Source organism: Hyla sarda, chromosome 1 (genome assembly GCF_029499605.1).
Source record: "Hyla sarda isolate aHylSar1 chromosome 1, aHylSar1.hap1, whole genome shotgun sequence".
NCBI lineage: Eukaryota > Metazoa > Chordata > Amphibia > Anura > Hylidae > Hyla > Hyla sarda.
In genome coordinates this window covers 223,950,085-223,969,089 of record NC_079189.1, presented here as the reverse complement: position 1 = coordinate 223,969,089, position 19,005 = coordinate 223,950,085, and the positions used below count along the sequence as shown (strand labels likewise).

The window sequence follows — 19,005 nt, the reverse complement described above, 5'->3', positions numbered from 1 at the left end:
ACTGCGCAAGATTTTGCGTCCCAAAATACACTTACAATTACTCTATATACATTGATGAATCTCCCCCTTAGTGTACATGGCTGAGGAAAAATATATATATATAAAAATAAAATATGAAAAATATATAAAAAAAAGAAATAAACAATAGCTGTTATCATTAAAGCTATTAAACTAAAACATAAGGGTGACTAAGTAGAGAATCCATGGAAAGATGGTAGTGTTAGCGTACACTATCATAATAATAATAATAATTATATAACCAATAAATTACACAATTTATTACAAATTGATGATTTAAAAATGAAAAAAATCACCTCTAGCAGATATTGGCTGCCGTAAGCCGTTCTGGGAGAGTGGAATACCGAGAGTAAGTCCGCTGGTATTGCGTGGTAACCACCTGGCTGTGCCTCACCCTTGCGTTGCCGTGACTCCGCCTCCGCGTGACATCCCGGAACGTGACGCGCATGCTACAGGGGAGGTCTGGAGGAGGAGCATGTCTGTCCTACACTGTGCGGCGATATCGCTCACATAGTATAGGAGGATTGGATCAGCAGGGAAACAAATGCACGGGAACTACCAGTCCCACCAGTGAGAAATATCAGAACGAAGGTCAGATCTTGCTTTAGACTCTTAATACATGATCCTAATAGAGTGTGTAGCATTGTGTAGGTGCTGTGTGAACAATGCTCCGTGTAGATCTGTGATCCCCATCATGTGGTTCTTCTGATGTAACATCACTACAACTCCCAGCATGCCCTGACATGCCTTCCTCTGCTATACCATGCTGGGAGTTGTAGTTTTGGAACAGCTAGAAGTTGGAGGCTCACTGCCTCAGAGCGATGAAGGCCAGCAGCTGAAGTCAACTCCACAGTGCAGAGCAGCAGCAACATGAGAAGTGGGCTCTGCTCCGTCTACAACTTGTCACAGTGTTTCCGAACCAGGGAGCCTCCAGCTGTGGCAAAACTACAACTCCCAGGATGCCCGGACAGCCTTTGGCTGTCTGGGCATGCTGGGAGTTGTAGTTTTTCCTCAGCTGGAGGCACCCTGGTTGGGAAACACTGACTAGTGAGCAAGGGGCATGTCCCCGACAGTTTTGAAAAATCCCAACATATTTACTAAGGTTTCCACAGAAAATGTGGTGGATTTGAGCTGAGAAAAATCAGACAGATCAGAACAGTTGTTGAAAAAAAAGAGCAAAACGAAGGGAAAAGTGCAAAATGTAGGGAAACCTTAGTAAATACCTTGGGGAAATACCTGTCGGAAATCAAAACCCACAAAGAAAACTACTCTCCACTCTTAGTAAATAAACCCCAAAGTCCTTAGCTGTGAAAATATGCCAACTAACTGTAGGTAGGTTTTTCAAGGAAATACTATCTAATGTATCAATGTCTTTGATGTTTAATTTTACATTTTGGTTGGTCTATTGGTTTTCAAATTTAAGATGTTTTCGAATATCTACTCCATATAAAGCATAAATAAGGGGGGGAAAAACTGACCATGAAAATAAAGAACATTTCCATAAGAAGCCATTTTGAAGTAGTTAAAAAAAAAAAAAACTACAATCCTGAGATTGGTATATTTTTATTTTTGCCAGCCTAAACTAACCTCTGCTCCAGTGTTCTCCTCTAGAAATTCTGCACATCACACTGCAACCAATAATCATACAAAAAATAATTGCTGCTTAAACTAAACCATAAACAGATGTTTTACCTGTAAGAAAACCTTGAGGAAAAAAGAATCCCGAAATCCAGAATGACTTTGGCTGACCCTGACGAATCCATGCCTAGAAGAAGGAATATAGGATTGAAAATAGGCACCCATATTTAATAATCATTAATGTGTGATATATAGAAAATCATTTTTATTTTAGTGTCCTCATTGACAATTTACAGCAACTCTTCAATACCAAAACTTCCTAATGGAAAACATGGAGGAGACCCATATTACATAAAGCTTCTTATGTTTGGAAATGACAAAAGAGTAACCATATTGCAATTTGACTGGGAATATAATTCTAAGCGGCTTAAAATGTTTTTGGGGGATTTTATAAATCTGACTAAATACAGTATATGGGAATCGGTTAAAATAATGTCACTGAATAATGAGTGCTGACTTTGTTGACCATATTTGCAGGATAGCAGGGAGGGAAGGCACATTTGTCTACATACATTTTAATTTTAAGTGCTGGTCTATGAGTGAAATTTGTCAGACAAATCTAGATCTCTGGAGATGGACTTGTAACCTTGAGATTGTTGATATTTTTCCACAATTTTGGTTCTCAAGTCCTCAGACAGTTCTCTTCTCCTCTTTCTGTTGTCCATGCTTAGTGTGGCACACATAGACACACAATGCAAAGACTAAGTGAACTTCTCTCCTTTTTATCTGCTTTCAGGTGTGATGTTTATATTGCCCACACCTGTTACTTGCCCCAGGTGAGTTTAAAGGAGCATCACATGCTTGAAACAACCTTATTTTTCCACAATTTTGAAAGGGTGCCAATAATTTTGTCCAGAACATTTTTGGAGTTTGGTGTGACATTATGTCCAATTTGCTTTTTTTCCCTCCCTTTTTTGGTTTAGTTCCAATACACACAAAGAGAATAAACATGTGTATAGCAAAACAAGTGTTACTGCAATCCTTTTCTGTGAGAAATACTTCATTTTCTTGAAAAATGTTAGGGGTGCCAACATTTACGGCCATGACTATATATGTTATGCTTAATCACTGTATTAAAGATACCAGATCAGCGGGGGGTGCAGTTGCACTTGGGGTCCAGTACTGTTTAAACCAGTTTCACAGACTTCTTAAAGAAGCACTGGCACACATGTCTAACTATCACTCCAATCACTCCTTTTTCCAGTAGTGCAGTTTGTGGAAATTGGGGTGTAGGGTGCCCTTCTAATTATAGGTCGGAGCTCAAGCATTCAGATCCTTACTGACATAACAACTGTCACCTATTCAGTGGAAAGCCCAGACCAGAATACCATTTAAGGATAAGGCATGTGCACACAAACAATGCTTCCAATGATTGTCCCTGAGAATAGTAAGTGAAGACATGTGCAGGACCATATTTCCAGCTCAGAGTGAATACACCCCATTAGGGTGATTTCACGTGTTGGAATTTCTTCATAGAGACCAAAATATGCAACAAAAATCATTTGTAATACATGTCAACTTTAAAAACTGTAAAATCAATCATAAATCCACAACATAGTAAGTGGCTGTGGCTGCAAATCTGCAAATACATTTCAAAACAGTCCTGACCCATAAGGGAAAACTCTTATTTTCTCTAGGACACAACGAGGCACTGATAGCTAAATTAAAAGTATTTATGTATTTTTTATACCCCTGAGTGCCGGCTTCCTCAACACTACTGCCCTAACATGTTGTGCTGTTATCTTAGGTTGCGTTGTAAACCAATAGAAAATCCACAAAAATGGAAAACCCCAGCAATTCCTTATCCTCCCAAATTCTCCTTATAAGAAATCTGTGTCTGGCTGTAAGATATATGTATAGTGCAGAGTGCCCTACCACACTATTCTGCAATAGGAGAACAAGAAAATAAAAAGATATTTACAAGAGTCTTTTTTGAAACATGCAAAACATTCTGCCAATTCAGTTTTTCTCATGGTAACTAAGTTTTGTCTTAAAGGAGTACTGTGGTGCGGTACAACTTATTTCCTATCCATGCATCTCTATGGAAGAGTGGGATTGTATATCTCCAGTTCTCCGATGGAGATACATGGAGTGGGCGTGTTGACCACAGTTTCGTGCGGGGTCGACAGTCTCCGTGCACAGAGTGGAGATCGCTCTGTGCACAAGGAGAGCTGGCCCCTTGGCAGGAGATCGCAGGGGGTCCCAGCGGTTGGATCCCCTGCCATAAGACACTTATCCCCTATCCTTTTTATAGGGGATAAGTTGACCTGCATTACAGTACTCCTTTAATTTAAATCACTTTTTAAAGTTTAGTGTTCCTTTAATGAATATAGAATGATATGTAAACATTTCTAAAACTTACATCAATAAATGATGTCCTCAGAACCAGATCTTTGACCCATGATCCAAGGGGTTTCAGGGAAGGATAAGCAGCGTCAGACCACAGTGTGGGAACCTGATTGTTCAAGAAGCTTTTGTATACCCTCTCCATTTCCTCAGACATAACCACAAACCCTGCAATGGCTTTATTAAGGGTCTCTAGAGAATCCTGTGGGATGAATTAAATAGGAATATCAGCATGTGGTTTAACAAGAAGTGTATAATTTAATTGTGAGTTAAAATCGCAATGTTAAATTAATCATACGTTTGAGCTTTCTTCCTAAGACATACAAGGTGCTAGGGAGTATTTATTTGAGCACCACACCAAGTACACAACAACAAATGCTTCTATGATACATAAAGTAAAAATCTAATAATTTGGACTTTATCAAGCTACTTACCTTTAGTACTTTGAGAAGTTTATTAAATCTGTCCACTTCTTGTCCAAGTACCGTAGTCAATGAACTTACTCGACCATTAGAGTCTTTAGCAAACAACATCTCTGAAGCAGCTTCCATGTCTAATTTGTCTACAGAAAAAAGGTAAAGGTAAAGTATACATATAATAAGATGTTTTTACTAAATAAACTGTTCTACAGCATTTTAATGACGAGTAAAGAAAAATGTATACATCCAGAAAGAGACATACATAGAGGACAGTGGGTACATTAGAAAGAGGAAAGTGGCGCCCACTACCCACTACTGGTATATGTCCATCTTGTTAAAAGCAGTTCACACTTCTGAAAGATAAATTGCTTTAGGTTCTTGTGTAGTTTATCCTTCTTTTATTTCTAGATGCTAAAAAAAGAAGAAGCTGACTTTGTACTTTGAGGAAAAATACAGTAAATATGTCACTACAGTCTTTCCTTAATATTACCAACTAACTGTTTTAATCCAGTAATAAGGTTTTTATCAGGTACACTGTGCAACAACAATGCATTGGGGGAGATTAATGCCACAAAACAAGCCACATTTTTGGCCTGTATGAGACACTTTTCTTAAAAAGTAGAATGGGCTTAGTGGGAGGGGACATGGCATTCTGCAGATTTACTATAATTTACCCCTGGAATTGGCATAAATTATGGCTAATAATCAGGGTGCCAGGGCACACACAGCATGAGATGCAACTAATATATTAACAGGTATTCACCTGTTAATGCATTTAGAGCTTCTTGCCCCAGCATTATTTTACTTAAAGGGGTACTCCGCCCCTAGCATCTTATCCCCTATCCAAAGGATAGGGGATAAGATGTCAGATCGCCGCGGTCCCGCTGCTGGGGACCCCGGGGATCGCCGCTGCGTAACCCCTCTGTCATTACTGCACAGAGCGAGTTTGCTCTGTGCGTAATGACGGGCGATACAGGGGACGGAGCAGCGTGACGTCACGGCTCCGCCCCTCGTGACATCACAGCCCACCCCCTTAATGCAAGTCTATGGCAGGGGCGTGACAACCACCACGCCCCCTCCCATAGACTCGTATTGAGGGGGCGGACCGTGACGTCATGAGGGGCGGAGCCGTGACGTAACGATGCTCTGGCCCCTGTATTGCCCATCATTACGTGCAGAGCGAACTCGTTCTGTGCAGTAATGACAGCGGGGTGCCACAGCGCCGATCCCCGGGGTCCCCAGCAGCGGGACCTCGGTGATCTGACATCTTATCCCCTATCCTTTGGATAGGGGATGAGATGCTAGGAGTGGAGTACCCCTTTAAGAATGGCGAGTGAAACGCCAGTCATAGTAAATTCCCCCCATTGCATTAAAGGGGTACTCATCTGGAAAATATTTTTTTTTTTTAAATCACCTGGTGCCAGAAAGTTAAACAGATTTGTAAATTACTTCTATTTAAAAAATCTTAATCCTTCCAGTACTTATCAGATGTTGTATGATCCACTGGAAGTTCTTTTCTTTTTGAATTTCCTTTCTGTCTGACCAGAGTGCTCCCTGCTGTCCATTTTAGGAACTGTCAAAGTGGACAGTGAGGCGTTTCGTGAAGACTAGCGAGCCTTACTGAGAAAGTTGCTGTGCTGGACATTTAGTTTTTCTATTGAATCCTGTGGTGGGTCCACACCAGTCCGTGCACTTGCTGGACACAGATGCCTAATATTGCTCGAATCTGTAATATTTATACCTATGAATTTAGAAAGTTCCAGGACAGAGACAATGTCACTGCTCCCAGTCTCACCCTCTGTCTGTTCCCACACAATAAGTGATAATGGTTGTGCTGGTAGCGGAGTAAAATAAAAAGGTGACCACATTAGCATGCAGATTTATTGTTGCTACCTCTACAGCTAGGCCACCATTTCAATTCATATGAGAACTGCCTGAAGCTTAGTTTTTGCAGATATAATATATTAAGGAAACTGAAAGAGTTTTCCTTTAAAGAGGGACAGCGGAGGAGCGTAATATTAAGTTCATTCATTAGGGTGGCATTAATGGAATTTACAGGAAATTGCCGGTACCTTCTGGATGCTAAGTAAGGCTAATAAAGAATATGAACCATTGAAAATAATGTATTAATAGAAACATGTCTACAGGGTATAAGAAACTCAAGAGCCATGACACTATACAAAAAGTGCCAAATGTTCTCTTCCTGAATGGTTCAGTTAGCACAGTGACTTTATAAAGAGAGGAAACTGTGACGGATGAACATCTGCCATGCAATATATATTATTGAGAAAAATCCTGTACACCCTACATTACCTTATCATCACAACTGCTTTGAAAAGCTTATATCATAGATCCATAGATTGTAAGCTCTTGTGAGCAGAGGCCTTCCTTTCACTTTGTTGAAATAATAATACGGTGACATTTTATGTGACAGAGTTTCTTTTTGTATAGTGGTTGTTTCTTTTGTTTTTATGAGAAGACCACTCCCGTAGAAGACCATTTGTATTGCAATTTTGTGTGGTCTTCTTAAAAAGGTTTCACTATACAGTAGTTTGTTACGATGTAATGTCTGATTTTATGTGTACATGTAGCCTCTGAACTGAAAAGTGCTGCAGAACCTGATAGTGCTATAAAAATAATGTTATTATATATATATATATATATATATATATATATATATATATATATATATACATACAGTGGAATTTCTCTGATCCGATGGTTCAGACATATTTGGACTTCCTTTCTGATGCTTCTCTACACATAGGTTTTATTGAATTTTCTATTACCATCCAATAACCCAGAATATTTGATAATCTATACCTGCCAGGTCACATTAATGTCCAATTAAAGTAATATTTCTATAAATACATTTAGTTGGCATCTAAGGTTCCTCAAGACATCAACCAAATATTACCTGGTATCTTTGACATTATTGAGGCAGCCAGTTCACTAACACTTTCATCATTACTTTTACCAGTCCCTTGTGATGTAGATCTTGGCTGTACATTCAATATTGCATTAATCAGAGTGTTTGTTTCCTTGCGCTACAGAGAGAAAGAAATACAGATAAACAAGAGCACATCTTTGGGAAATATTGTTACTCCCTACTCTGAACGTTCAGATATGACTGGAGATATTCTAGAATGCTAAAATACTACCAATCAAAATGTTCTTGAGGATCCAAAATAATAAACAAATATAGATTGTTGTCTATCATTTTTCTGTACAACGGCACTAGATAAAAAGTAATTTTAAAACAAAACCAAATAATATAGACTACCTTTAAAAAAAAATCACAATACGCATCTAAATTGCATATTTTCCATATTTTGTATATATTTTATATCATATATATTACATTCTGAGTTACAGCCCATATTGTACATAAAAGCTGCATGTGCAATTTTGCATGCATCACAGCTGAAATCTCCCAGACTTTCTTTTAATCTCTCATGTTAGCATTCTGACAAGTGTCATGTATACACCAAACATTTAGCAGTAATGTATAAATGGATTAACCTAGTACAATATATGAGCTCAGCTAATATGTTAGGCAAGTGTTTGCCATCAGGTTTGTTGACTGTTGCCAGTAAATACCTTCAGAGTTGTGAATACACCTCTGCACTATGATACGGGCTGGACCAGTAGAAAATAAGTAAAGGTGGCCATACATTTTCAATAACGGTCAGCCAACAGATCCTTCTCCCATTTACCCCATACACATAATTGTGTTCTAAATGACTGCTCTGGTGGCAGCTTAAAGGGGTTCTCCCCTGTTTATACTGTTTTTTGTTATTATGTTTGTGTGTTATGTGTGTATATGTTTTCTTTTTTTATGTGTGTTGTGATTATGTATATATGTATTTTTTTACCTTTTGTGAAGATCCGGAAGCTGGCCCCTTTTTCTTCCAGCGGCTTGCTGTGTAACCTCGGCCTCCGCCATGTTGTGTTCGGTACATGGGATGTCGGGGGGGTGTGTTCTTGCTTCTGTCCTTCCTATCTTCTGACGTCCGAGGCGAATCTTTTCTTCCTGTTTCTTCCGTGGCTCAGCGACGAATCTGCGGGCTCTTCAGGCGCATGCGCAGGTAGTTATTTTTTTATAAATAAAGTTTTTTTGACTAATTGACAAACTGTCTGCGCTTGCGCGAAGCTACGCTATTAGCGTAGACCTAACATACGCTACGCTGTTAGTGTAGCACTTGCGTTCTCGCGCATGCGCAGACAGTTTGTCAATTAGACAAAAAATAACTTTATTGGTAAAAAAATAACTAAAAAAACTACCTGCGCATGCGCCGGAAGAGGCCGCAGAGTCGTCGCTGAGCCACGGAAGAAACAGGAAGAAAAGATTTGCCTCGGACGTCAGAAGATAGGAAGGACAGAAGCAAGAACACCCCCCCCCCCCCCCGACATCCCACTTACCAAACACAACATGGCGGAGGCCGAGGTTACACAGCAAGCCGCTGGAAGAAAAAGGGGCTAGCTTCCGAATCGTCACAAAAGGTAAGAAAATACATATATACATAATCACAACACACATAAAAAAAAAACACATACTTATACACAAATAACACACAAACATAATAACAAAAAACAGTATAAACAAGGGAGAACCCCTTTAAACCCCCTAGACAAAAAAAAAAAATCAGTTTTGCCTAAACCCTTTCTTGCCTGTATGAGAGCTTAGGACTTGTTTGTCATCACAATTAGAGATGAGCTAACTTACAGTAAATTCAATTCGTCACGAACTTCTCGGCTCGGCAGTTGCTGACTTATCCTGCATAAATTAGTTCAGCTTTCAGGTGCTTTAGTGGGCTAGAAAAGAGTCTCCTAGGACTGTATCCACCTTTTCAAGCCCACGGGAGCACCTGAACTAATTTATGCAGACTTAAGTCTTCAACTGCAGAGCCGAGAAGTTCGTGACGAATCAAATTTTCTGTAAGTTCGCTCATCTCTAATCACAATCTGCCATACATTTTAGACAAATATGTACAAGAAATACAAATTTACATATTTACAAGAAATTGCTCAAACCAAGTCACTAGTTGAGTACATTTGAGCCATTAAAGTGAATGGGGATGCTGCAGAACGCGCGAGATAGATTAGCATCCCATTTTGACCCACCATAGAGTATTTTGTATATTCTGTATTTAATCTGTAATAATATTTAAAGTATCCATATAGTGTAAATCACATCAACTAGGGTACGTTTATTTCTATTAAACAAAAAAGCTATTCATAGTTGGACTGCAACAATCAATATTATTTTTGGCATTAAAGCTACCTAGGTAACGTTTGTGATTTTGTTTGGGTGACTTTTGTTCCACGACAAATAATATTACTGGAAGATTGACATACAAAATTAGCTTGGGCCTATTATCTGTGTGTAGCAGACTATTATGATGAAATCATTCTCTTCCTTTGAGCTGTAGTGGATTCTATGTTGCACAAAATTAAATTAGAGCAAGTCCTTATAAGCGCACAAACCTGGAAAGCTAAATTGGCATTTTCATGCATTCCAAATATTTCCGGGTCATCGGTCAAGGGCAGATTTTCTATGTAGTCCTTGTAATCCTGCAGACTGTCAGCATCTGGACTGAAATATATACCTAAAGTGTGTATGAAAATACAGCTCATTAGTTGGTCTGCACAATATTTAACTATGAATAAAAGTACAGGAGGGAAATGAAGGCAGCCGAGTCGTGTCTGTGTGCTCTGAAATTAAATATGTCAAAGCCTGAGGAAGGAGGATTTACTAGATTGCACATACCAATTAGATAAAAAAAATTGTCTACCGTACAAATATTTCAGGAAGATGAAGCATATGGCTTTTAACATTACAGACATTTCAATTTTATCCATAATTCATAGGATAGTGAATTATAATAAAGGTATTATTCCGGACACCCACCAATGTCTGCTTTGCATTACCAAATGTCATACTGTAACACTCAGCTGTAAAACTACTAATTTAATGCACTTACTTGACCAGAATGAATAATGCATTTTCAGGAATGAGGTACTTTATTGTACTTAGCAAGGCATTCTAGCTACGTGCACCAAAAAAGTCATTTGGAGTTTGTAACCCTTCAGGTATTTAATAATTTAATGTACGATTTCATGTGTGTCAGTACCACAAAAGCAAACTGTAACTAAAGATAGATTTAACAGAGGGATAGCTTCTCTTAAGTCAGTGATAATATCACACCTTGTAACAATGGGTAATGCTGGTGTGGCTATATCTTACTATTTAAAGGGTATTCCAGGAAAAAAACTTTTTTTTATATCAACGAAAGTTAAACAGATTTGTATATTACTCCTATGAAAAAAATCTTAATCCTTCCAATAATAATCAGCTGCTGAAGTTGAGTTGTCCTTTTCTGTCTGGCAACAGTGCTCTCTGCTGACATCTCTGCTTGTCTCGGGAACTGCACAGAGTAGAAGAGGTTTGCTATGGGGATTTGCTCCTACTCTGGACAGTTTCCGAGACAGGTGTCAGCAGAGAGCATTTAGACAGAAAAGAACAACTCAACTTCAGCAGCTCATAAGTACTGAAAGGATTAAGATTTCTTAATAGAAGTAATTTACAAATCTGTTTAACTTTCTGGAGCCAGTTGATATATATATATAAAAAAAATTTTTTTTCGGGATAACCCATTTAAGATCTTCTGAGTCAGACTTAGACGACCATCTCATCCAACTTCAATTGCAGTTTTTGAGCCAAAACTTAAGAGTAGATTCAAAAGGAATGAGAAATATAAAGCAGGGACTTATACTTCTTTTTTTCTGCTGGGTCCACTTTTGGCTTTGACTAAAAAAAACTGCCTGCTGTGTGTGATAGCATTTTTATGATGACTTCTTCTTTACTTTAATTAGATCATTTTTATTATTATTTTTATGAAAATGTTGTTTTGTTGTACAAAATATATGCATCAAACAATATTGTTATATATGCTATAACAACAGAAATAAAAGATTAAAAACACTCAAACACTGACAAAGGGTTCACACGGAGTAAAATTTGGCTCATATTTTAATTTACGTGTTTATTCTCCCGGTGGATGCAACTGCATTATTTAAATTCCAGCCATATTTTTCAGGATATCCGCTTGTAAAATAAAATATGAACAACCATTAACTTAAACCACGCTCGTTTGCTAAAGACACACCTTATTTGCCGGATGCAGGGAAAAAAGTGTCTTAACACAGTGGAAAACATCAACTGGTGCCAGAAAGTTAAACAGATTTGTAAATTACTTCTATTTAAAAAATCTTAATCCTTCCAGTACTTATCAGGTGCTGTATAAAACAGAGGAAGTTTTCTTTTCAAATGTCTTTTCTGTCTGTCCACAGTGCTTTCTGCTGACATCTTTGTCCATGTCAGGAACTGTCGTAGAGTAGAAACAAATCCCCATAGCAAACCTATCCTGCTCTGGACAGTTCCTGACATGGACAGAGGTGGCAGCAGAGACCACCGTGGACAGACAGAAAAGAAATTCAAAAAGAAAAGAACTTCCTCTGTATTACACAGCAGCTGATAAGTACTGGAAGGATTTAGATTTTTTTATAGAAGTAATTTACAAATCTTGTATGAATAAAACAAACGTCAGCTCACCCAATGCTCTGCAAGGCAAACTGAAGCCTCCAACTTGAGAAGAAAAGTGCAGAAGCCAGCGGTATGATAAACTTCACCTTTTATTGTATTCCAAGATAAAACTTCGACATAAAGACGTCTCAAATCACATACCGCTGGCTTCTGCACTTTTCTTCTTAATTTACAAATCTGTTTAACTTTCTGGCACCAGTTGATAAAAAAAAAAAATGGTACACAGCATGTAAGCCAGTTTGGCACATTCGTGTGATAAAGGGAATGTCTTTTTTATATAAACCCCTTAAGGGCGCAGCTCATTTTCACCTTAAGGACGCAGCCCTTTTTTGCAAATCTGACCACTGTCACTTTAAGAATTTATAACTCTGGGATGCTTTTACTTTTCATTCTGATTCCGAGACTGTTTTTTCGTGACATATTCTACTTCATGTTAGTGGTAAATTTCCATCGATATTTGTCTCATTTCTTGGTGAAAAATTCAAAAATTTTATGAAAAATGTAAACATTTTGCATTTCTTTTTACTTTGAAACTCTCTGCTTATAAGAAAAATGGACATTCCAGATAAATGATATATTGATTCACATATACAATATGTCTACTTTATGTTGGCATCAGAAAGTTGACATGTTTTTACTTTTGGAAGACATCAGAGGGCTTCAAAGTTCAGCAGCAATTTTCCAATTTTTCACAAAACTTTCAAAATCAGAAATTTTCAGGGACCAGTTCAGTTTTGAAATGGATTTGTAGGGCTTTCATATTAGAAATACCGCATAAATTACCCCATTATAAAAACTGCACCCCTCAGTATTCAAAATGACATTCAGTAAGTGTGTTAACCCTTTAGGTGTTTCACAGGAATAGCAGCAAAGTGAAGGAGAAAATTCAAAATCTTAATTTTTTACACTCGCATGTTCTTGTAGCCCCAGTTTTTGAATTTTTACAAGGGGTAAAAGGAGAGAAAATTTCCTAAAATTTTTAACCCAATTTCTCTCGAGTAAGGAAATACCTCATATGTGTATGTCAAGTGTTCTGTGGGTGCACTAGAGGGCTCAGAAGGGAAGGAACAACAATGGGATTTTGGAGAGTGAGTTTTTCTGAAATGGTTTTTGGAGGGCATGTCACATTTAGGAAGACCCTAAAGGTGCCAGAACAGCAAAAAACAAAAAAAAAAAAAAACATGGCATACTATTTTATACTATTTTTGAAACTGCACCCCTCAAGGAACGTAACAAGGGGTACAGTGAGCATTAACACCCCACAGGTGTTTGTCGACTTTTCGTTAAATTCGGATGTGTAAATGAAAAAAAAAATTTCACTAAAATGCTGTTTTTTCCCCAAATTTAACATTTTTACAAAGGGTAATAGGGGAAAATGCCCCCCAAAATTTGTAACCCCATTTCCTCTGAGTAGGGAAATACCCCATGTGTGGACGTCAAGTGCTCTGGGCGAACTACAATGCTCAGAAAAAAAGGAGCACAATAGGGCTTTTGGAGAGAGAATTTGGTTGGAATAGAAGTCAGGGGCCATGTGCATTTACAAAGCCCCCCATGGTGTCAGAACAGTGGACCCCCCCCCCCCCCCCCCCCCATGTGACCCCATTTTGGAAACTACACCCCTCACAGAATTTAATAAAGGGTGCAGTGAGCATTTACACCCCACTGACGTTTGACAGATCTTTGGAACAGTGGGCTGAGCAAATGAAAAATTACATTTTTCATTTACACGGACCACTCTTCCAAAAATCTGTCAGACAGCTGTTCACTGCACCCCTTATTACATTACATGAGGGGTGTAGTTTCCAAAATGGGGCCATATGTGGGGGGGGTCTGGCACTATGGGGGCTTTGTACACACGTGGCCTTCAATTCCGGACAAATTTTCTCTCTAAAATCCCAATGGCGCTCCTTCTCTTCTGAGCATTGTAGCTCGCCTGCAGAGCACATTACATCCACATATGGGGTATGTTCTTGCTCAGAAGAAATGGGGTTACAAATTTTCGGGGGCTTTTTTCCTATTCTCCCTTGTGAAAATGAAAAATTTAGGGTAACACCAGCATTTTAGTTAAAAAAATGTTGTTTTTTTTCATTTTCCCTTCCAAATTGAACAAAAATTCGTCAAACACCTGTGGGGTGTTAAGGCTCACTATATCCCTTGTTACGTTCCATAATGGGTGTAGTTTTCAAAATGGGGTCTCACGTGGGTATTTATTTTTTGCGTTTGTGTCAGAACCGCTGTATAATCAGCTACCCCAATTTAGGCCTCAAATGTACATAGTGCGCTCTCCCTACATTGTGCGATCATCCGCAGAGCATTTTACGCCCACATATGTGTTACAAATTTTGGTTTTTTTTTTTCCTTTTACCTTTTCATAAGGGGTAAAAGGAGAAAAAGCCCCCAAAATGTGTAATGCAATTGCTCCCGAGTACAGAAATACCCCACATGTGGCCCTAAACTGTTTCCTTGAAATACGACAGGGCTCCAAAGTGAGACAGCACGATGTGCATTTGAGGACTATATTAGGGATTGCATAGGGGGGAGAGAGGATCGCCGCCCGCCACCGGTAAGGGACCTTCCCTTGACGCCGCCAGTCACAGGACAGTTCCCCATTCTGCCCGGATTACCGTGGGTGGGCAGAACGGGGGAAGTGAACTTTAACCCCTTCCGCCCCCGATCTGCTATTGGTCAATCGCTTCTGATCGACCAATAGCAAGGATAGGAGGGGTGGCACCCCTGCCACCTAACTCCTATGCCTTCAGGGGGACTGGAAGTGCCTTGGACACCCCCGATCCCCCTTATTTTCCGGGTCACTGGAGACCTTTTTAACCGGAATCACCGCAGATCACAGGTCTGGGTTGACCTCAGGATCCCCCTGGGCGATATGCCGGGATGGCTGCTGTTAGATAACAGCAGCTGTCCCGGCCCGATCAACGTGTCCGGTGACGTGGCAATCCCGGAACACCGCGCCGTAAATGTACGGCGCTGTGCGTTAAGATGAGCTCAGCAGCGCCGTACATTTATGGTGCATGTCCTTAACCCCTTAACGATGAAGGACGTAAATGTACGTCCTGGTGAGGTGGTACTTAACGCACCAGGACATACATTTACGTCCTATGCATAACTGCGAGTATCGGACCGATACTCGCGTCATGCGCTGCAGGTCCCGGCTGCTGATAGCGCGGATGTCCGCCATTAACCCCTCAGATGCCGTGATCAATACAGATCGCGGCATCTGCAGCATCACGATACTTTGAATGGATGATCGGATCGCCTGCAGCGCTGCCGCGGCGATCCGATCATCCAGCATGGCGGCTGGAGGTCCTCTCACCTTGCTCCGGCCGTCTCCCGGGTCTTCTGCTCTGGTCTGCAATCGAGCAGACCAGAGCAGAAGATGACCCATAACGCTGATTAGTGCTATGTCCTATACATAGCACTGAACAGTATTAGCAATCGAATGATTGCTATAAATAGTCCCCTATGGGGACTATTAAAGTGTAAAAATAAAAGAAAAAAAAGTAAAAAATAAAAGTAAAAAAAATTAGAAAAATCTCCTCCCCAATAAAAACGTAAATTGTCCCATTTTCCCTATTTCACCCCCAAAAAGTGTAAAAAAAAATATTTTATATACATATTTGGTATCGACACGTGCGTAAATATCCCATTTATTAAAATAAAATGTTAATGATACCATACGGTGAACGGCGTGAACGTAAAAAAAAAAAAGTACAAAATAGGTGCTTTTTTATAACATTTTATTCCCAAAAAATGTATAAAAAAAGTATTAAATGTTTTATATGGTATCAATAAAAAGTACAGATCACGGTGCAAAAAATGAGCCCTCTTACCGCCGCTTATACGGAAAAATTAAAAAGTTATAGGTCTTCAAAATAGGGTGATTTTAAACGTACTAATTTGGTTAAACAGTTTGCGATTTTTTTTTAAGCGCAACAGTAATAGAAAAGTATATTATCACAGGTATCATTTTAATCATATTGACCCAAAGAATAAAGAACACATGTCATTTTTACCGTAAATTGTACGGCGTGAAAACGAAACCTTCCAAAATTTGCAAAATTGTGGTTTTCTTTTTAATTTCCCCACACAAATAGTATTTTTTTGGTTGCGCCATACATTTTATGGTAAAGTGAGTGATGGCATTACAACGGACAACTGGTCGTGCAAAAAACAAGCCCTCATACTTGTCTATGGATGAAAATATAAAAGAGTTATGATTTTTTTAAGACGAGGAGGAAAAAATGGAAACGTAAAAATAAAATTGTCTGCGTCCTTAAGGTCCAAATGGGCTTCGTCCTTAAGGGGTTAAGGAGTTAAACATATATTTAAGAATTTTTAGTAACTTTTTTTTTTTCAATTGTACTACAGTAGAATCTCCCAATAGCGGACACTCACTGGGAATTAAATAGTGTCCACTATTGGGAGATATCCCCTACTGGGAAAAAAAAATAGGCTTAAACGTCTTTCTAAATGATGGAATACTGTACTGTCTCACTCCAAATGGTAATTACCTATGAAACACGATAAAAAGCTAAATATAAATAAATCATTTTGCCCTGTAATAAGGCTTTAAAAGAATCTCAACAATATAATCAATTAGGAAAAGTAGTGCCAAATCATTCCCCCGCAATGCCAAATCCTTCCCCCATTCCCTCATCCCCCTGTTCTTCTTACTTTTTACCTGGTCAGCAGGCAGTGACTAGTGACGCTTCTCTACGTTTAACTCAATGAGGGCAGCGGCGGCTGCCAGCCGTGATGACTGACGCTCCCATATGTCACTCGTCATTTCGTGCAGCTGCCACTGCCATGGTGAGTGAGGCACAGAGGAGCGTCACCCGTCACTTTGGACAGCCGCTATTGGGAATGTCCCCTATTCGGAGGGTGCAATTACATTAAGTCCTATGGGACTCTGCCGGGGAATAAAAAACTGTCCACTATTGGGAGGTGTCCACTAAGGGAGATTTCACTGTATATAAATTTAAAAATAATCCTGAAATCTTGTAGTTTTTATTTTGTCCACTAGGCCTAAAACTAAGCAGAGACATTTCCTGTTTTATCTGTGGAGATAAGGAGGTGGTATTCTTGAAAGTGATCTGTACAACATTACAGTGAAATATGACACCAGTTTATAGATCAGCCTCCCTCTACCTTTGGAAGGACTTCTTCAAAGGTCACAGAACATGCTCAGACATTTTTCCCATTCATGTTAATAGGACAGCTCCTGTGTATTTTTGTCTAGGTCCATGGGGCCTGCTGTGAAGCTTATGTCTAAATGTTATTAAAATAAGCTTAGTAAAGCTGGCAACCCGTATAATAATGTACAAATAAAAAAAATGAAATAAAACATTTCAGAATATTGACACAGGTTAGAAAAAAAACATGTTACAGAGTCTGGCTCTAATCTAGGCTACCATATAATGTGTTACCTACACTGTTATACGGTTTGACTCAACACTCCCTCACTCACATAATTGTTACGGTTTGTTTCTTTCTAAAATATTGTGGCAATAACTTCCCAGAATAAATGGAACCCATCGCCGCTCAGACATGCACCAATAACTAAAATGCATTTTTTAAGCAGGGTTCTGCTGTAAAAATTAACATTTGTTCATTCTTTCAGCGAAGTCCAGAATTTGAATTTTCCCGGCAGACTTTTTTGCCACGAGAATTCTGCAGTGTGCACAAAATGAGAGGCTGCTGGGCCCTAATGTTTTCATTGGTCATTGATTGAAACTGATTTTGTATGTTGTTAAATTTATAATACAAATGATGCTTTAAAACTTAGCGACATATTGACAGCAATTGTACTAAAACAATGACTCTCATATGTGCAATCATTTATAAATTTGTTCTGTGTTAAAGCTTCAGAAACTGTGTTGTAGTATATGACATTGTGCAAGGACAAATCAGGATAAAACCAAAATACAGTACTCAAAATCAAACATGATTATTTTCCATAAAAAACAATGTAACCTTACTGTGATCTGTAAAGACTAACAGCAACAGCTACTCCACACCTTTTATTAAAAAAAGAAAAAAAAAGTGAATAAAGGCCTACCTGTCTTTAAAACAAGAAAAAAAATGGAAATCCTTAAACGGAGTCAAAATGAGTAGGGATGAGCGAATCGAATCTGACGAATCCGAATTTGTTATGTATTTCAGTAAAAATTAGATTAGTAACGAATGCGAATATTGCCAAGATTCGATCGCGCAAATCGCTTCATTAAACTCCATTTAGTGCGCTCCAGGCTCCAGGGACATCTAAAATGGCAGATCCACATGAGGACATGGGGCAAGGAATCCTGGGAAGATGGGAACAAGGGTCGGTGGGATGACCTTGAATCACATGCAGCATGCTGCCTATATGCAGCCAGTCACCCCTGTGATATCACAGACCTATATAATCAGCAGCCATCTTGCGGCCAGTCACATCAGCATTCTATTACAGAGAGAGAGGGACAGAGAGCAATGTGTGTTGCACAGAAAAGCATTTTTACAGCAAGGATTCACCTCCCAGTCACATCAGCGTTCTATTGCAGAGAGGGACAGAGAGTAGTGTGTTGCCCAGAAAAGTTTTTTTTTTACAGCAGCTATTCACATGTGTGCTGCAGTGTACCACAACTGAAAAGCTAATAGTAGCCAGCCAGTTAGGGTGAGCAGAGCACTAAAAACATATTGTCCTCTATTAAGTGTAACCTGTGCATACATCTAAGTGGTGCATTTTGCTCCTGTAAAAGTCTTAAGGGCCTATTTACCGTGAAAGGCCAGGAAAAAGTACATACCTGCTGGTGTTGTAGGCAAATAATGTTTTAAGCGTACTGGAGCGCAATGTCCTCCACTCATAACTGCATACCACATATGTACATCTAAATGGTGTACCATTTTGTCCCTGTTAAAGTCTTAAGGGCCTATTAACCGTGAAAGGCCAGGCAAAAGTACACACCTGCTGGTGTTGTAGACAAA

The 19,005-nt window shown here is 39.2% G+C and overlaps 1 protein-coding gene across 4 annotated transcripts in view; it reads right to left on the bottom strand.

The window, feature by feature from the left end:
• DNAH6 (dynein axonemal heavy chain 6) overlaps positions 1-19,005 on the bottom strand; it is a 400,640-nt gene that overhangs the window by 19,374 nt on the left and 362,261 nt on the right. For all 4 annotated transcript variants that reach the window (XM_056568811.1, XM_056568814.1, XM_056568815.1 and 1 more), the window contains 5 exons: positions 9,909-10,030; positions 7,339-7,468; positions 4,437-4,564; positions 4,019-4,204; positions 1,711-1,783 (listed from right to left, as the gene is read on the bottom strand). In XM_056568811.1, the coding sequence (XP_056424786.1) occupies positions 1,711-1,783; positions 4,019-4,204; positions 4,437-4,564; positions 7,339-7,468; positions 9,909-10,030 (639 nt within the window). The remainder of the gene's footprint in view (positions 1-1,710; positions 1,784-4,018; positions 4,205-4,436; positions 4,565-7,338; positions 7,469-9,908; positions 10,031-19,005) is intronic.